This window comes from Anabrus simplex, chromosome 7 (assembly GCF_040414725.1).
Source record: "Anabrus simplex isolate iqAnaSimp1 chromosome 7, ASM4041472v1, whole genome shotgun sequence".
Taxonomy (NCBI): Eukaryota; Metazoa; Arthropoda; class Insecta; order Orthoptera; family Tettigoniidae; genus Anabrus; species Anabrus simplex.
In genome coordinates, this window is record NC_090271.1 from 233,207,199 (window position 1) to 233,228,059 (window position 20,861).

The following is a 20,861-nucleotide window of genomic DNA, read 5'->3' on the forward strand; positions in this document are numbered from 1 at the left end:
ACATGAAAAAACTCGGTGAATATGCTCCCGCAAACAGACTTCTCATAAATCCATCAAAATTGCAAGCTATCATTGTCGGTTCCCAGAAGCTCCTACACAAGATCAATCATTCGATCATTCCTCCTTTACAAATAAATAATAGCACAATTCCGTACAGTAAAACAGTGAGAAATCTTGGGGTGACTATGACTGAAACTGTAAATTGGACAGAACATATCAAAAACATAAGTCATAAGGTGTTTGCTACTCTACACCCACTGAAATTAAACAAAGATATTATACCACTAAACATGCGGCAAAGATTAACACAGACCCTAATTCTTCCTATCCTTGACTACTGTGATATCTTGGTAGACGCTACTAAAGAACAAACTAGGAAACTGCAGCGTATTATGAATTGTTGCCTTAGATTCATTTTTAACCTAAGGTATGATGTGCATATTACTCCTTATTATCAGGCACTGCACTGGTTAAAACCTGATTAAGAGACATGAATATCATATACTTGTCTTAATACACAAACTCCTGCATAGTAACTCCCCCCGGTATATTTCATCTAAACTTCACTTCCTCTCTTCCTTCCATAATCGTAACACTCGCTCGGGCTCCACTTTAGCTATTCCTCTTCACTACTCTTCTGTGTATAATAAATCTTTCATTGTAACCGGATCCAGGCTTTGGAATTCCCTGTCAGTAAGTGTCAGGGGCATTGACTCCTTCCTCAAATTTAAAATATCTTGCTGAGACTTCCTGTTGAGAGATACCGATTGAAGTGTGTATTGGTGTGTATTGTGTGCGTGTGATTGGTAATTGTAAAATTAAAAATTGTTTCTGTTAGTTTTATATAATATAAACGTAAGGGTAGTTGATAAGTGTGTACATTGTAAGTGTATGTGCAAGTGTCTGTGTGAGATAGAAAAGAGGACTGAAGTAACGAGCTAATAAGATAATAAGCTGCATATTGTGTGGATGTGTAACTTAAGCTTAATTTAGGAAATAGTATAAGTAGTGTAATTAGTATAATTAGTAATAGGCAACCTTAATATTATTTATTGTATTGTGGTTAAGTGTAAGAGAGGGCCGTGTGCCCTAACTTCGCCACATGAAAGAAGCCATAATAAATAAATAAATAAATAAATAAATAAATAAATAAATAAATAAATAAATAAATAAATAAATAAATAAATAAATAAATAATGAATCTTGAAATGATGGATAAACAATGAATCCTGAAATGATGGATCTTTTAGAGTATCCATTGGGAATAAAAGTTGCTGCACCAGGCTCTTGCTACAAAGTAACAATGTTGACTGGTCTGGTACATTTCGCATTGTGCATTTTTCCATGCACTGCCTGAAGCACGGGTTATTTTGTAGAGTAGTATATCATCACTAGTAAGGGCTCAACAAAGGTCCTAACTAAATTCTCTCTTTACATCCGGTTGCGTCCTACCTGACAGAAATACCGGTATCAGTTTTCCTTGCCATTTAACAGAAAAGCTGGCCGTGCGCTTTTCTGACGAAATGTGTTGTTGCACTAAAAATTGCGGAGAAATGAACAGTATCTTCTGGCAGAAATTGAAAAAAAAAAAGAGACAGTCCTTCGTTTGGAAAATGATTTACATCGTCATTTTACAGATGGGGACCTACTATCTGGTAGAATTTTAACTCAAAGATACACAGAGCGAATAAATATACAGCATAAACCTAACAGAGGATGCGCTGAAAGCACACACGACTGTTGATTGTTCGTAAAGTACTGAAAGGAGCAGTTTAGCCTAACTGGTGCATCATCATCATCATCATCATCATCATTGAATTTCCGCTCCAGCAAGCTGGGTGTGGGTGTTTACAAGCCTCTTCCAGTTCATCCTGCCCATCCACAGCTGATGTTCTAACTTTTGCTGCCAATTTACATCACGTTTGGCAAGGTCCTTGAAAATTCGCTTTTCCCAATTATCATGAGGCCTCCATCTGGGCCTCTTACTAACAACATTCCTTTCATAGTATGCTCTTGGGGTCCTAATTGGAGCCATCCTTCTCATATGTCCATACCATCATAATCTGCCTTAATTCTCTAAGGTTTCCAGCAGGCTCCTCCCCAATGCAAGTTGTTCCCGAATACTTTCATTCCTTATTTTCTCTCCCCTTGTTTTTTGGAGACATGACCAAAGAAACTTCATTTCAGTGGCCTGTAGGCAACGTTGTGCAGATCTAGTCAACATTGCTGCTTCCAATCTGTATGTTAGAATTGGTATAAGATATGTTTTATACAGCGTGATCTTGCAAGCTTGGGGAAAGAGTCATTCTAAAGTAATTGACCAACGGAGTGGAAGAATTTTGACGCAGCTTGTACTCTATTGCCTATTTCTTGGTTTGTGGTAATGTCAGAAGAAATGAAACTCCCTAAGTATTTGAAGTTATTGATAATGTCTACTTCTTCATTTTTCACTCTCAGGTGGACTGCTTCAGGATTTCGACTCATCACTAAACCAACGGTTTTAGTTCGGCTGATGATCATTCTCATTCTTTCAAATTCTTCTTGCCAAAGATCTAGTTTAGCTTGAACTTCTACTGTCTTACCCCATAGCATAACATCAGCAAATACAAGTAAATTTTTCATTTTCACTCCTTTTACAACCTCATCCATTATAGCAATGAAGAGAAGTGGTGATAGACAACTTCCTTGTTGGACTCCGTGCTTGGTTTCACATAGCTCTTTGTCTCTCGATATAGTAGTTTTATGATATAGATGTTGATTCACATAGGGAACATGAGATATTTGTGCCGAATGAGTAAATTTATAATACCAATATAAATGGTCCGTTATTGGACATTATAAATTCTCCAGCTAACTCATTCCTGGTTGCCGCCCCAGTGTGCTAAGTTGGACTCATCAGTTGGACAGGCAGACATCCATTTTTAGTAATGCGACAATCTCTCAAAGTGCATTGGTACTTTTTGTTTTAAGATTGAGAAATCTATTTAATTGACATCTTGCCTGGTTGGCTATCACATTACAAACCATTATTCTCATAATTATTCCGTATTGAAAATAGCTAATTACTCCTTGTGTAAACTTTGTGATGAGTGCATTGGCACTGCTGGTGGTTCCAAGTAGCCTACGCAGTGGCCTCCACGGTATGCACTAGCAATGTGCCTTGGTAGGTGTGCTATTTACCAACTGGTGAGCCCAACTTAGCACTGGGGTGAAACGCTGGCAACCAGGAATGAGTTAGCTGGAAAATTTATAATGTCCAATAACGGACCATTTATATTGGAATTATAGTTCTTTTACTCGAGCTGTATTCTCATCTGGCCCTTCTTTACGTCTCAGACATTCCCATATTTGCTTACGTTATACATGATCATAGGCCTCAATATCCAAGAATACAACTATAACCGTTTTATTCTTATCCCAGTATTTTTCAAAGAGCATTCTTGTCGAAAAAATTAGGTCTAGTCTTGATCCGTTCACTCTAAACCCACGAGTTCTTCCTCAAGTTTAGTTCAACAAATTTACTGATTTTTCTCTCCAGAATGGCCTCATATTTTTTAACCCATGATTTAGAAGGGTTACGCCTCTATAGTTGTTACACTTCTTTCGGTCACCTTTCTTAAATAGTGGAATTAATCACTCCTTGCCTTCAGTAACTGGGGATTTCATTTTCTTCCCAACTTTGATCTTGTATTTTGTACAACCATTGTATTCCAGGTTATCCAAGTGCTTTGATCATGTCCACACTGAGCTCATCCAATCGTACTACTTATTCTTCATTTTACATATTGCTGTCTCCACTTCCAGCCAGGCCAAACTTTCTACATTACAATTAATAGAGACCAGACATGCTGTCAGAAATTCTATTGGCATGGAGCTTCGCTGACAATCAATCAATCAATCAATCAATCAATCCTGATCTGCATTTAAGACACTCGCCCAGATGGCAGATTCCCTATCTTGTTTTCCTAGCCTTTTCTTAAATGATTTCAATGTCATTGGAAATTTATTGAACATCTCCGTTGGTAAGTTATTCCAATCCCTAACTTCCCTTCCTATGAATGAATATTTGCCCCAATTTGTCCTCTTGTATTCCAACATATTGTAATCTTTCCAACTTTTAAAGAAGCCACTCAAACTTATTTGTCTACCAATGTCATTCTACGCCATTTCTCCGCTGACAGCTCTGGAACATACCACTCATAACACCAATATAAATGGTCCGTTATTGGACATTATAAATTTTCCAGCTAACTCATTCATGGCTGCCAGCGTTTCGCCCTCATGTGCTAGGTTGGGCTCGTCAGTTGGTACCTCGCACACCTACCAAAATTCCCTGTGGGAATCAACATCTATAACATACCACTCAGTCGAGCAGCTCGTCTCCTTTCTCCCACCTCTTCCCAGCCCAAAGTTTGCAACATTTTTGTAACTCTAGTCTTTTGTCAGAAATCACCCAGAACGAATCGAGCTGCTTTTCTTTGGATTTTTTCCAGTTCTTCAATCAAGTAATCCTGGTGAGGGTCCCATACACTGGAACCATACTCTACTTGGGGCCTTACCAGAGATTTTAAGCCCTCTCCTTTACATCCTTACTACAACCCCTAAACACCCTCATAACAATGTGCAGAGATCCGTATCCTTTATTTACAATCGAACCAGTTATTAATTCTGCAAACATGTCTAATATGATCAGAAAGAATGCCTTCCCAAAGCTTACATGCAATGCATGTCAAACTTACTGGCCTGTAATTTTCAGCTTTATGTCTATCACCATTTCCTTTATATACAGGGGCTACTATAGCAACTCTCCATTCACTTGGTATAGCTCCTTCAACCAAACAATAATCAAATAAGTACTTTTGTATCTTACTGTAAATATCATTGTTATCACATGTAAATGTTAATACTTCTTTAGCATTAGTCACTTCTATCTGGACATTTTCCTTGTAACCAAAAATGTTTACATACTGCTGACTGAATACTTTTGCCTTTTGAAGATCGTCACTTACACAGTCTCCTTGTTCATTGATTATTCCTGGAATGTCCTTCTTGGAACCTGTTTCTGCCTTAAAATACCTATACATACCCTTCCATTTTTCACTAAAATGTGTATGACTGCCAATTATGCTTGCCATCATGTTATCCTTAGCTGCCTTCTTTGCTAGATTCAATTTCCTAGTAAGATCCTTCAATTTCTCCTTATTCCACAGCCATCTCTAACTCTACTTCTTCCCAGTCTGCACCTCCTTCTTAGTCTCTTTTATTTCTCTATTATAATAAGGTGGGTCTTTACCATTCCTTACCACCTTTAAAGGTAGAAACCTGTTTTCACATTCCTCAACAATTGCTTTAAACCCATCCCAGAGTCTGTTTACATTCTTACTTTCCGTTTTCCACCGATCATAATTACTTTTTAAAAACTGCCTCCTGCCTGCTTTATCAGCCACATGGTGCTGCTTAATAGTCCTACTTTTAAAACCTTCCTTTCTATCACATTTATTTTTAACTACGACAAAAACAGCTTCGTGGTCGCTAATACCATCTATTACTTCGGTTTCTCTATAGAGCTCATCTGGTTTTATCAGCACCACGTCCAGGATATTTTTCGCTCTAGTTGGTTCCGTCATTTTTTGAATCAGCTGTCCTTCCCATATTAGCTTATTTGCCACTTGTTGGTCATACTTCCTGTCGTTCGCATTTCCCTCCAAACTGACATTTGGTAAATTCAGATCTTCCGCTACAATCACATTCCTTTCCATGTCGTTTCCCACATAGCTGATTATCTTATCAAATAATTCTGAATCCGTGTCAGCACCCTTTCCTGGTCTGTACACTCCAAAGACATCAAGTTGCCTATTATCTTTAGAAATGAGCCTTACACCTAGAATTTCATGTTTCTCATCTTTAAGTTTTTCGTAGCTTACAAATTCTTCTTTCACCAGAATGAATCCTCCCCCTCCCATCATTCCTATCCTATCTCTATGATACTCCAGTTCTGTGAGAAAATTTCTGCATCCATTATATCGTCTCTCAGCCATGATTCAACTCCAATTACAATATCTGGTAAATATATATCTATTAAGTTACTTAATTCTATTCATTTCTTTACAATACTTCTACAGTTCAACACTAACATTTTCATGTCATCCCTACTTGACTTCCAGATCTCTGTACCCTCATCACCGCTCCCTAGACAACACTGTTTCCCTGAATGTACCTCCCTAATTACCCCCCGAAACAAATTTCCTAACTTATTCGTGCATACCACATAACTTCTTTTAAACATTCCATAGAAATTCAAGAAGCTATCTTTGAAATACGATGCCAACGAAATAAATGTTCAACGATTATCTGACAAGACTATGTTTGAACCCATAAAATATGGAGTATATCTAAAATAAAATATTCATTTACATAAAGATATGGGAGTTTTTGTAAAAAAAAACACAAGAATAATGTGCTAACTTATTCCCGGAAGTATGGACAAATATGGAACATCACTCCAAATACCCTAATTCATAAACATACAACGAAATTTTAAATCAAAGAAGTCCGCTATAGTGAGTAGGGCATTTAACGAGAACACCGTTATACCGACAATTTTCGCCAGAGCCTTCAAATTCCTATATTAAGCAGTGTATTATCCTTCAGTTACAGCGAGAACCCTATCACCGACGCGTCCGATATTACGAGGAATTTTTTCCCGGTACCCATATTTATGCACCCCAGCGCTTGTGTTTCATGCAATCGATCACCTTCGGTATCGTTTCCTCACTAGGTCCACTAGTGAGTTTTCTTGTCGCCATTCAAAGGCAATGTCCGAGTCTATTAGTAATACCTGTCATATGCTGTTCCGTAATGGAAATTCAAAATGAACAAGAACCTTTTTGCGTAATAAATGCGTCAACAACGTGCCCGATAACAGTTGTTAACACATTAAAAATAAAGGCTGAGTAAATGATTGCTTAATTTTAATCCTAAATACAGCAATTAAATAAGGATGGAATACACCTCAAGATATGGCAGCATGCATCATTAATTTCTGAGGTTGGTTTATATTTTCTTGCATCTGTTAAATTTCAGAAAGGCTATTATCATGCAATTTATAGCGAGAAGGGTATTTCTCTACGGACGCTAGATATGTTTTCACGATAAATATGGTACAGTTAAGTTAGGTGACGCTGTTTGAATAAGACAACTGAAATGTTTGGCACAAAATGCGATCGATCATCTTTGGCATGGTACAGTTTTCTCGCTATGTGCATTTGCAAGCTCTCTTGTCGACATTCAAAGGCGATGTTGGAGTCTATTAGTAATACCTGTCCACTGCTGTTCTCCAAAGAAAATTCAGAATGAAAGAGGTAAACAAGTTTTTGTAATAAATGCATAAATAATGTGGCCGATAATAATTAACTCGTTAAAAATGAAGGATGAAGTAAACGATCTCTTAATTTTTACATTATATACTGAAATTAAGATATGGCAGAGTACATCACCGATTTCAGAGGATAGTGCATATTTTCAAGCGACTAGTTACATTTCGGAAAGGCTATTCCATATAAGTTTTAGCAAGGAGGTTATTTCTCTACATGCGGTTGAAATATGTTTTCATGATACATACACGATTAGGTTAGGTGACACCATTTGAAGAAGAAAACTGAAATGTTTTCCACAGAAGCCTCTGGAGTAATACCGTAAGACAATTTTTTCTCAGAATCTCGTGTGAAAAATCAAGGTCGTCTTTTGCATTTGCGACCTAACAGTAATGAACACCACTGGCAACTTAACCACTACTTAACAAAACTCGTTGACAATCAACGACTGTCCCTTTACTAAACATCGCTAGCCGCAGTGACCGGTACAGTGGATCTTGGGAAATAGTGGAGAGAGAATGACATTCTATTAGTCTTCTACACAATAGTTTTTCAAATCTGCAGAGTGACATAAAAAAATGCAAGCCTTCGAATTCTTAGGCCACGGCTACTCAGTAGCGGAGTTGTAACGTGTCTACTGTACATGACTTTGAATAACCACAACGTAAATATTCACGGTCAACAGATTTCATTTGTCGAAAACAATTTTTTTTTGTAGAGCTGGTGGATATAACTGTAGAGTAAAATGCAAATTCAATGCTTGAAGTTACTGTCACGATCAATTGTTACCATTCAACAGCCAAGCAAATGACCAAAATCCCTAAATAGGACAGAGCCGATGCATCTCGCCATAATCTCTTGCGCCACTATCGGCGCGCTGAGTATGAAAGTGTTAAACAATCTGAAATCTAGAATAACTGTACAGCTGCAAGAAAATACGGCATAGGCCTAACTAAAGCCAATATTCGGCGTGAACGTGAAGACAAAGATAGCTTACAAATGCGCACTGTACAAAAAATTCATTCAGTGGTCCACAACATGGAAGCTTTAAAGAAGTCGAAGATGTAATTGTGAGGTATGTGCACAAAAAACGCAAGGACGAAATTGCCATACCGCGGCGCAATAAACTCGTTCATTGATCTTCAACGCCCGCGATTAGGCCTATACATCGCTAGCTGCTGAAGTTGGCCGAACCCGGCAAGTAAGACGTTCGTGTGGCGGCAGCCACTGTGTGAAAGTACCGTTAACAATTTTATAGTAAGCAAGAATGTTTTCCCGATTGATCGCCGTATTGTAGAGAGGCGTGGAATAGGTATTGCGGGCAAATTTTCAACAGGTTCCCTTCGATATTATAATGCCAATTTTCAGTTAATGGTTATTAAATGCGCTAAAGTAAAGAATAATTGTGCAGCCGCAGAAGAATACGCCATATCTAAATCCGATGTTCGGCGTCTAAAAATAGTCAAAAATGCGTACTGTATAGGAAAGGCATTCATATGCTTTTACAAAGCACTTTTTATGACTGATCTGAATTTTTTGAAGGAAAAAAGTAGGGGTCGTCTTGGATTCAGGGAAATACGGTACCATAATATTTTCAGAATGAAATTAAACACACACTTTCACGTAGTATCGGATTCGGAATAATAACAAACAAGTAGGCCGTAGTGTGGACATTACCCGCGAAAATGCAATTTGAACAAACTGATTGCTGTTTCATACTGATTTTAATGTGCATGGGGGTTTTCCCGAACTTTACAAATAATTCGATATAACGACAATCCGTTATAGCGAATACATTTTTCGCTGTTAAGAATTCTCACTATAACGGACTTCTACTCTAATGTATAAAACTCTACCTTTCGGATAGACACAAAGGAGTAAGATATTTACTGAGACCGCAGTATCCTGATATCGAACTTGAATTTGATGTTTGGTACATATCAAAAAGTCTAATGGAAAAGATGAAAGCTCTTGATAGAAAACATCCAGAAGTTCAGGCGAGGAAGGCCAGTATAATTATTTATGGTGGGCAGCACATAATAAATTTACGTCAATTTTGCATAACACAAAAAATCAGCACAAGTGATTGGAAAACGCGAATGGAAATCCTGTGAGCATAAGAGGAGGAAGACTAAAAGAAAATGTGGATTAAAGGAAATTCAAGTACATATAAAGCCTTGAATACAATAGTTTCAGATAAATATTTTTTTAAACGTGGAACATTAACACTGGAAGCCTAGAAATTTATCACAATCTTCGTCTGAAATATGCTCCTAAAAAAAGGAGTTAATTTCTCATACAGCGGCCTAAAGCTCAGGTCTACGATTGCTACATTGGGCCATAATTGGAACATAAAAAAATTGGAAAACCTAGTTTTTTCTTTTGCTAGTTGCTTTACGTCGCACTGACACAAACAGGTCTTATGCCGACGATGGGATAGGGAAGGGCTAGGAATGGGAAGGAAGCGGCCGTGGCCTTAAGGTACAGCCCCAGCATTTGCCTGGTGTGAAAATGGGAAACCACAGAAAACCATATTCAGGGCTGCCGACAGTGGGATTCACACCCACTATCCCCCAGATGCAAGCTCACAGCCGTGCGACTCTAACCGCATGGCCAACACGCCCAATAAATTGAAAACCAGTACCAAAATCCAGCCTGGGCGTTAAAACAGATATATGAGGATTCAAGCGATGGGTGGAAGGCAATAATGATTTTTTTAAAAGAGAACTCTAACAAACGAACTATAGAAGAGCCTCACCTGAAGCTCTAGCAATGGATCTGTCACTGCCTAAAAACAACCACTCCAATATCTCGACCTTCCAAGGACGACCTGATCAAGAAACACTTCTCATGATTTCTCTTGGAACAATAAATGAATTAACCTCCTGCGTATCATGTATATTTATTATATATTAAACAATCTTTAGCAAACACATTATTCTACTGTTTTAATTTACAGCCGGAAGCCCACATAGGAGCCATTGGGTGCCAGAAATGTGTTTCTAATGGTGTTAACAACATATGATGGTATCACAACTCTGTTCTTTTTACCAACTGCTATCCATGAATTTACCCAGGAAGTGAAATGTTTGTAACAAATAAAACATCACGTTTTATTTGATGAATTTAAAGTTGCCAGTAAAAGTTTCTTTGTTCTGTGCTTTGTTTTTAAGCTCACATCATTGCTTGACATTGTCAGCACTTCATGGCCTAAAATAAGTGTTGTACACGAGGGATTTCTTGTTATACATACAAATTTCTCGGATGTTGTTGCTTTTACATTGTTTAATTCACAATAGCATACATTTTTCCATTCATACCCATGATGGTACACTCATTACATTTACACCAAATTCATGGCCTGGCACTTTAGTATATTCATGTCAAAATCTGCACCTGAATGGACATCAGTAAACGTTGCTTGTTCTGGCGCAAACTGATATGGATGAATGTTATTTACATCCATTACAAGTCAAAATAAGCCTCCTAACAATGGCAACAGAACACGGCAGTAGCAGATGGAGTGCGAGAAAAAAACCACACTAGTTTATGCACAGTGCCAATGTTGCCAGGTAGACTCGACAGCGCGGTGATATTACTAACAGTGACTACTTCTGCACTAACTTGAGAGTGGTTGGATGTAGAGGCACCGGTTTAACGGATTGTTAATAAATTCCCCTATTACATATTTAGCAACAAATAATGAAATAAGAGATTTTGTGTCATGTTCTACTTCAAGAAAAATTATGGTTAGCCCGTTTTGCGTGCATCCATTCATTTGCATTGAAGATCTGACAATCAAAAATGAAGTATGCATCCCTCCCACAAATTTTGAGAGAGAGGTAAATCAAAACAAAAACATACTTGCAAGCAAGCTGTTGGGGAAATGCAAGCAACATTTCACCAGTCATTTAGGTTTTGTTAATTGTAATTCCTTTTCAATACTGCTATAGCTCTTAAGAGAACATCTACCTGGCAATTCTGCTAGGTTGTCTCCTTGTGTTCTGGTCATAAATAAAGTCTAGGTACTAACATTATTACAACCGACAAATTTCATTATAATGGTCTGTATTGATGTAATTGGACTAAGAACTTTATATAAAGTTTTTAGGTAGTAACATGGCACATCATCATGCTTTAAGACTGCATAGAATTTTGCATTACCTCACAATCACTTCTTTTTTCTGGTCTTCTGGGTCCAGGTATCCTTTCATCAACAGGAACTTCCCCAGCGAACGTATATCCAGGCAGCAGAGAACTCCATGGTGCTTGATTTCCAAAATTGCATTCAAACTTCACATTCTTAGTGAGAACATGAGGGTATAGTGCATTACCCTGCAAAGCTGATCTTGAAATTTCATAAGCAACTCCCTGAGATTCACCGTTCACACTGAACGACATAACAATAGGATCACTGTTCATATCCTGTAAAAGATAGGATATCATTATTATATGTACACTCGCACAAGCTTTGAAACAGTGATGCCAATAAAATTATAGATACATAGAACATACTTACAGTTTTACCCTGCTAGTGCAAAAGGCATATCTTATAGCTTGAATTATCTTTTACTCATTTAATGACCATAACCATGTACATTCAAATAATACCAAAAGATTTAACCTCCTTATGCACATAATTTCCCACTGTGTACTCATATGTAAAGCCACATATCTTAGTTGTGAGAACAAGGAGAGCTAGTATATGTACTCCAAAGAGCAAGTATTCAATACGATAAACTTCATCATAATTCTGTATTGACAATGATACAGAAAATGGTAATATAATTATCCATAATACGTCAATTACAATGTACAGTATAACCCTGAATTTGTGTGACCTTGATTTAGAGTAAACATTTAGCGGAATAAATTTCAAGTCCCGAAAATCATTCCATAAGGCTGAAGATTGGAGTGGATCAATGTGGATACACGCGAGTGGATGATCTATGTCACATCAGACACTCGATAGAAAATACGAGGGCTTTGTTTTAAGCGAGGTTGGGTTGACTGAGTGATGCGTCAACAAGTGCCTGTGAGTGTGTTGCTACCAGTAAATTTTCTGGGACACTATAACCACGTGTAGCAAGCCTATATAAGTATGTACGCATGTGCGGCAAGTCATTCTAATTCCGATTCTGTATGTGTTTCTCATTCAGAATGGTGCGCGGGAGCTACATACTTAATGGAAATTCTAAGTTCCCATGAAGGGAATTAGATTCTTTTCCACCAATAGAGCATATCAAAAATCAGATCAAAAATCAGATGTATGGCTTTTCCAGCGTTTGCTCTATTAACCAGCGTTTCGTCTTAGGTCTGACACTAGACTCTTCAGAGTGGGATGTGTCAGATCTTACCCACTGACGCTGGGGTGTATGCAGGTGAACTTATCAGAAGCTTATTTATGAAGCACAGTCTGATAACTGCATACGGGAGATAAAACTCCACAATGGAACCAATGCCCGCCTAGCAATTCCAAATGGAAATTCTAAGTTCCCATGAAGGGAATTAGATTCTTTTCCACCAATAGAGCATATCAAAAATCAGATGTATGGCTTTTCCGGCGTTTGCTCTATTAACCAGCGTTTCGTCTTAGGTCTGACACTAGACTCTTCAGAGTGGGAGTGTGGAGTTTTATCTCCCGTATGCAGTTATCAGACTGTGCTTCATAAATAAGCTTCTGATAAGTTCACCTGCATACACCCCAGCGTCAGTGGGTAAGATCTGACACATCCCACTCTGAAGAGTCTAGTGTCAGACCTAAGACGAAACGCTGGTTAATAGAGCAAACGCCGGAAAAGCCATACATCTGATTTTTGATCAGATTTTTTATATGCTCTATTGGTGGAAAAGAATCTAATTCCCTTCATGGGAACTTAGAATTTCCATTTGGAATTGCTAGGCGGGCATTGGTTCCATTGTGGAGTTTTATCTCCCGTATGCAGTTATCAGACTGTGCTTCATAAATAAGCTTCTGATAAGTTCACCTGCATACACCCCAGCGTCAGTGGGTAAGATCTGACACATCCCACTCTGAAGAGTCTAGTGTCAGACCTAAGACGAAACGCTGGTTAATAGAGCAAACGCCGGAAAAGCCATACATCAGATTTTTGATATGCTCTATTGGTGGAAAAGAATCTAATTCCCTTCATGGGAACTTAGAATTTCCATTTGGAATTGCTAGGCGGGCATTGGTTCCATTGTGGAGTTTTATCTCCCGTATGCAGTTATCAGACTGTGCTTCATAAATAAGCTTCTGATAAGTTCACCTGCATACACCCCAGCGTCAGTGGGTAAGATCTGACACATCCCACTCTGAAGAGTCTAGTGTCAGACCTAAGACGAAACGCTGGTTAATAGAGCAAACGCCGGAAAAGCCATACATCTGATTTTTGATCTGATATTTGAGCTACATACTTTGCGCAGCTTCCTATACCGTCTACTATTGTTCGTATCTTTTACAGAGTGAACATGGTATAATCACAGATGTAACGACTTTCCAGCTTTGCGGTGGATGTTCTGGAAAAGACTCTACTAAGTGTTTGATACTCAAACTCTGTATAATAATTAGGCCTATACTACAATTCTTGAGAAAGGAATTCATCGTCGGCCAAGCATCCAGATTCAGTTGGAGAAACGTGAGACGTCACACACCCTGTGCAGCAATCGGGAAGGACTCAAGACGTCGATGAAGAAGTGTGTAGATAAGCTTAGGGATGCTCTTCGTAAAGAAGGTTGCATCCGCACGTAGAGAAAGTCGTCGTACTTTTCTTTACCAGATTAGGATTTTCTTCCGTAACAGTAGAGAGTGCAGTGGGACTCTTACCTGGAGGTATGTTAGATGTATATAGTGAAAATGATTTTTGTTGGTTTTTAGTTGTCCGTATATTTGCCCTTTGTAAGCGGCAAACACGAGCTGGTCTCGTCAACTGATTTTTTTTGTATGTGGTTTTTAGTTGGCTGTATATTTGCCCTTTGTAAACGGCGAACAGGAGTTGGTCTCATCAAGTGATGATTATTGTGGTATTTGTCATATATATTTTTTATAATTTTGCGAGTAAAGTCATGGAATGAAACTTGCACTAAATCTGTAATCAGTAGAGTAAGGACAAACCTGGCATGCTATCCAAATTTAATTTCAGTGGTTAAACAGCAACAGGTAAGGTTGTAAAGTAAGTCTGGAGCTTTGTCAGCCTGATCACCGTCGCCTTGGGAAAGAGAGTTGCTCATTGCTCTACAGAGTTAATTAATCCTGCAATTGTTTTGCGGGTGGCGCCCAAACTTGTTATTTATACTTATTTTAGTCACCGTTTATTCATTTGATAATTTCAATAGCTTGCAGATGTTACAAACATTCCTATATTAATTTTTGCAATATTCTTCAGTTACAACGAGAAGCCGTTTACCGATTCATCCGTTATTACAGGCACATTTGGGCGTGTTAGTTTTTATCTGTTATCAATATTCAACACACTACTCCAGCGCTTATAGTGAATGCGATCGATCATGTTCCGTATCGATTCCTTGTTATGAACGAGAGAGTTGATCCTGAGAGAGCCAGAGCTCTTCTCACAACTCCGACTGGTGTAAACGAACATCGACCGGGTGAGTTGGCTGTGCGCGTAGAGGTGTGCAGCTGTGAGCTTGCATCCGGGAGATTGTGGGTTCGAATCCCACTGTCGGCAGCCCTGAAGGTGGTTTTCCGTGGTTTCCCATTTTCACACCAGGCAAATGCTGGGGCTGTACCCTAATTAAGGCCACGGCCACTTCCTTCCAACTCCTAGGCCCTTCCTATCCCATCGTCGCCATAAAACCTATCTGTGCCGGTGCGACGTAAAAAAAAAAAAACCACCACATCGGGAGAACATGTTTCCGCAATAAGTGCAATGACAGCAGTAGTTAACTCCTTAGAAATAATGGCTGAAGTAAACGATTGCTTAATATTAATACTAGGTACTGAAATAAAATTAAAATTTGATACTTCTACTTCTCAAGACACAGCAGTGTGCATTACTAATTTCAGAGGTTAGGTTATGTACTTTCGCATCCAGTTTAATTTCAGAAAGGCTGTTCCAAGTAAATTTATAGTGAAAAGGTTATTATTTTACAGGGAGCTTGAAATAGGTTTTCATAATATGTGCGTGGTAAACCTAGGTTAGGTGTCACCGTTTGAAATAAGAAAATGGAAATGTTTGCCACAAGCCTCTGGATAATGCTATTACAATTAAGAATGAAACTGAATATGTGCGTTCAGACCACGGGAATTAGAAAATACGCGCTAACGAGTAAGGCGCTGCTTGGAAAACATCCATGAAAATGTTAAAACAAGCCAATTGCTGTTTCATACCGATTTTAATATTTATTTTTTTTGTGCGAGTTTGGTATCTTGAGCAACTTTTATGCAAAATCATGTATAATGTTAGAAGAACAACCTAACCGAAGCGGTTTTGCAATCACCGACAAAAATGTGTCAAATGGGAGGGTTAACCACAGGCTCACCATTATCAGGAATAATAGCAAACAGATTTCTTAATAGCACCAAAAACAATTTCTTAACCAACTACGAGACGTAGAGGGAGACAAAGTTTTAAGAGGCGTGCAACTACACTGACCGGCAAAATTAATGATCACATAATTTTCTATGGAAAAAGCATGTTAAATTATGAAACATTTGTTTTATTATTTACAGTGATCATTTTTATGAAAAAATTATAGAAGTAATGTTATCTGTCTGTTATTGCTACTCTTATTTAGATAACCTTTTTCATGAAAATAATCAGTGTAAGTAATAAATTTTTCACAATTTAAGTTTTTTTATTTGAAAATTCAAGTGATCCATAAAGTTTGCCAGTCAGTTTAAAAGAAGCTATAGAGCCGGTTACAAATAGCGGATTATGGAAGCACTTAGTTAATTCGCAAAGGCAGGCTTGCAGACTGAATGCTAAAATGCGTGAGTGTACAATGAAGATGCATGTATGAGATAATGATCCACCATCTAGCAAACGCATTTTCTTATGCATGTCCTTCAGTTGGGATCGACAAATAGCATAGGTTTGTCATCTGATGATAGAGCAAAGGAAAAATTTGTTTGGACGTTCCCAAGCATTTATTTTAATAAATTTATTTATAGGGTAGATATCTCCTTGTTTTATTGCTGTCACTGTGTAGTAAATAATGTATGATAATACAATTTATGTTAATACAGTACAGGCAAATGGTGTGCTTCCTACTGAAAGGTTATAAATATCGGGTCCCTGTAAAAACGTTAAATTGACGTTCTACTGTACATAAATTATACCGAAAATCGTTACATAGCTAGTACGGCATGTTTTGGCCTCCTTAGACCATCTTCAGGTACATTAAATATTATAAGACGAAATGTATATTTTTCTGAAAGAATCAATGTGTCACATCAGATTCTTACATTCTGACGTGATAAAAAATTTATATATGCTTATAGTGTATTAAAATGTTTTTCCAAACATCCTGAGAACAGAGTCATAATGTTGTGACCTGAAAACAACTCGTGTTTAAATTGGATCCATAGTTCTTTGAGCGTTAAAAAGTCTGTAATGTATAGCATAAACACAGTAAAAAGTTTATTCTATTCTATTGGAAGTTGCATGTGCTTTACCTAATAAATTTCAAACACCTTGAATAAAAACCAACATGTGAAGTTCTATATTCTAGAAAGTAGCTTGTAAGAATATGATGTAGCATTCTGTTTATTTTATTTACATAGTTTACGCCCACATTGGAGTGCTTAAATCAAACCCAAATACATTTATGTTAACAAAGAATTAACTGAAGATTTAGCTTGCATCATCTTCCTTTCCCAAAACCTCTTCATTCTGGCTGACCTGGCTGCCCTTTCTTCATCAGATATGACATTGTTTGTGTTGTACAGTTTTTAATGACAATCTTATTTGTTTGTTCTTGAGAATCCTTTTTTCTTCTCTATTTTCAATTTGCTTCGTTGTAATATTCAGCTCTTCTAAATCATTCTGAACTTCTTTAAACCAATTATTTTTTGTTTTACTTTTCCAGAAGTAATTAAATAGTTGTTTTATTATCCTATTATCATATAATCTAGAAAGATGACAGAAAAAGGCAATTCTTTTTCTCATTGTATCTATTATAGATTCAATTTCCCTATAAACCACTGCATTAGGCAAATCTCCATTGTCCATCCCCCTGATGTTTTTTATTAATGATTGTTCTGAGTATCCTTTTGTCAACCTTTTGCAGTGTATCAGTTGTTGCTTTAGTGTTCAATTTAAATAGTGTTTCACAAGCATAAGTCGCTTCAGGTTTAATGACGGAACAGTAACGTTGAAGTTTGGCATTTATTGAAAGATTTTTTCTTTACGTTGGCCATGTAATTCGTTGTGCTTTTTTAAACTTAAATGTTCTGCTTCCTACTGATGACTTTTCATTGGAGTTCCAAGTTATAATTTCATCAAAACATTTAAACTTATTCACAATTTTAATTTGTTTGGTATTGGCTAAGGTAATGGTTGGTGCTGTAACAGGTAAGGTTGGCATTATTTCTGTTTTTTCATATGAAATTTGCAATCCAACTTTTTCTTGCTATGTTATCAAGTTCTTCTATTTGCAATTTAGCTTCTTCCATATCATTAGCAAGTAGTGCAAGATCATCAGCGAATGCTAAACAATTGAGGGCCTGTACTACGACAACCAGATAAAAGTGCGGTTAAAATTTATGCGGCAGTTTGCACATTTATCTGGAAGTTTCGTTTATCTGCATTCTGGGAGAATATTCTCAAGGTTAGCTATGCCGAAGTTGCAGAGGCAGTTAACGCTCTTATCTGGGACTTCGCTCCTATTGGGGACGCTACTGTAAGAATCAAGATGGCTACACATCAAGATAAATCTACATCTGCATGATATTGTACGAAATTTAAGTTGTTACAATGTAATCTATGTATATATTTATAAAAGTATGTCATGCTTCCTGTCCACCTATCACAGAATTCTTAAAAGATTTCCCAATCTAGCATGTTGTTGCTACTGACTATATAAGTTGCACACAAGCAAGTCACCAGCAAGCTTTATGGGTAGCCATGGTCGTAAGGGCAACATCGTTTGCTACTGTGCAGTTCTTTGTGGGTTTGAGTCTCAATAGCGCAGTATATTTTTACCTTCTAAATGTTAGTCGGTAGGGTAGTAGAGGTGATTGTACACATTTCCTAATCATTAGAATGCGTGTCAAAAGCGAGGGTTCTATTCCAAATCTATCCGCGACGCATGTATGGAGTAAAGGTATAAGACGTTGTTCATGGCGATTCGTCCGTCGAATGAGGATGTTAAGGAGGTTATATTTCTTTGACTTCATAACACTAAAGCGAGATAAATGCTTGCCAGTTACTATTCTCACTTTGTATTGAAAAAAAAGAAACTACTTATTCAATGAGCAAGGAATAAATTGAATTAATAATCAAATTAATGATCCTACGCTGCATCAGTGGCATTAATAATGAATATAAACTTTACTTTCACTGTAACGCGCATCCTCGTAAATAGTATTAGACAAAAAAAGATACATAACCTGAATCTTAGCTTTTGCATCCAGGTTACATTCTCAGTCTTTTTATTTTCTATAACAGTTTCCTTACATAGCTAATTAATTTTAACATTTCTTCGTATGTGTAGATTTCAGTCCTAATTCTGTTTTTGACCTGAACTTCCACATTACAGCTTAATAAGAGTCTGATATTGGATTCTATTAATACCATTTCAAAAGGAATAGAGCTAGACAAACGAAAACACCAGGGAACACGTACACCACCGCTCTAAATTTCACTATATTTTCAGTAACCTTATTACCAACACAATAAAAATGTAACTACATCTTCCGCATTACAATACCGCCGTTAAAATCGATTGGTAGTACGCAAGAAAATATTTAACTTCTGGTTTGCAAAACTACAGCCTACGTATCTGGCTGTTTACCTGACAGTCGTAGTACAGGCCCTTAGTCTTATTTTTCTGGCAATCTTGATGTTAGGTTGACACATCTTATTCCATTCCCGCATGATTTTTTTTTCCAAAACACAATTAAACAATAATGGTGAGAGTCCACCTCCCTGCCGAAGTCCAGTATTAATGTCAAATGGCTTTGGGAGTTCATTTCTAAATCTGACTTTAGATTTAGTGTTCTTAAGGGTAATTCCAATAAGGCGAATAAGTTTTGGATGTAAACCAAATTCTTTTAGGATATTAAATTATGACTCACGATGGATACTATCATACGCCTCTTTAAAATCAACAAAAGTGATAACTAACTTTTTGTTTCTAACCCTGTGATGCTTCATGCTTTAAACTGATAATTTGATCTGGACAACTTCTCCCTGGACGAAAGCCTCCTTGGTATTCTCCAAGTTCACAGTGAAGTTGTTCTTGAATTCTCATGTATAATAACTTTGAAAAAATTTTGGAAGTGATATCCAGCAATGATATCCCCCGATAATTGTTGGGATCTGATCTATCACCTTTTTTATGTAAAGGGTGTATTATCGCCATATTCCATTCTTCAGGTATTTTTTCAGTATTCCAAATGTCTATGAGGTATTTATGTAAATTTTGAATGGTTTGTGTATTAGCATTCTTCCATATTTCTGCAGTTAGTTGATTCTCCCCTGAAGCTTTGTAATTCTTAAGTGAATCGATGGCTTTCAACACTTCACTGTAATCTGGTGGTATAACCTTTTCTAATGGTGTTTTTTTTTTTTTTTTTGAATGAAGGTCGTACTCTAGGTATTGTGTTGGTTCTTCGCTATTAAGTAATTCTTGAAAGTATTGACCTAAAACTTCTGCATTCTCTTGGTTACTATGTGCCAGTTTTCCATTCGTATTTCTCATCATAAGTGTTGGTGGAGTATAGCTCAATTGGTATTGTCGAAACGTTTTATAAAAATCCCTCGTCTTGTGTTGTATGAATGCTTCATCTATGGCATTTAATGATTCTTTGTGATAATTTCTCTTAACCCTTCTGATTTCTTTGGCTGTTTGTTTTCTAGCATTATTTAGTTCTTCACGGGACTTTTCTGTTCACTTTTGTTGATCATTCAACCATGCTTTGTACCTGTTTTTAATCGCTGTGTCACACTCCACATTCCATCAAGCATGTTTCTTTCGTTTTTTAACAGGAGCAATTTCTTCAGCTATGGTTTTTAATTTTTCAATTACCGTCCCAAAATTGTCGCTTAGAGGAGTTTTAGACCTTTCAAAATACAGTTTATTATTAATTAAATAACTAGGGTCATACTTCTTCCTCCTATTGGATTTGGATACTTTGTTCTTTTTTGGCATTAATTTTATTTTAATATGGAAATATAGTGATCTGAATCTATGTCTACCCCACGGAGTACTTTCACATTATAAATTTTGTGTATAAACTGTAGTTGTATCAACTGTGTTGACAATATATTACCATACATTTTATACAACATAAGAGCAAGTGTTTAG

At 37.2% G+C, this 20,861-nt stretch overlaps 1 protein-coding gene across 1 annotated transcript in view; it reads right to left on the reverse strand.

Annotated features, from left to right (window-relative positions):
• Positions 1–20,861, reverse strand: part of LOC136877508 (heterogeneous nuclear ribonucleoprotein U-like protein 1) — a 242,595-nt gene that overhangs the window by 129,807 nt on the left and 91,927 nt on the right. Inside the window, exon 8 of the mRNA XM_067151617.2 lies at positions 11,538–11,798. Within this exon, the coding sequence (XP_067007718.2) occupies positions 11,538–11,798 (261 nt within the window). The remainder of the gene's footprint in view (positions 1–11,537; positions 11,799–20,861) is intronic.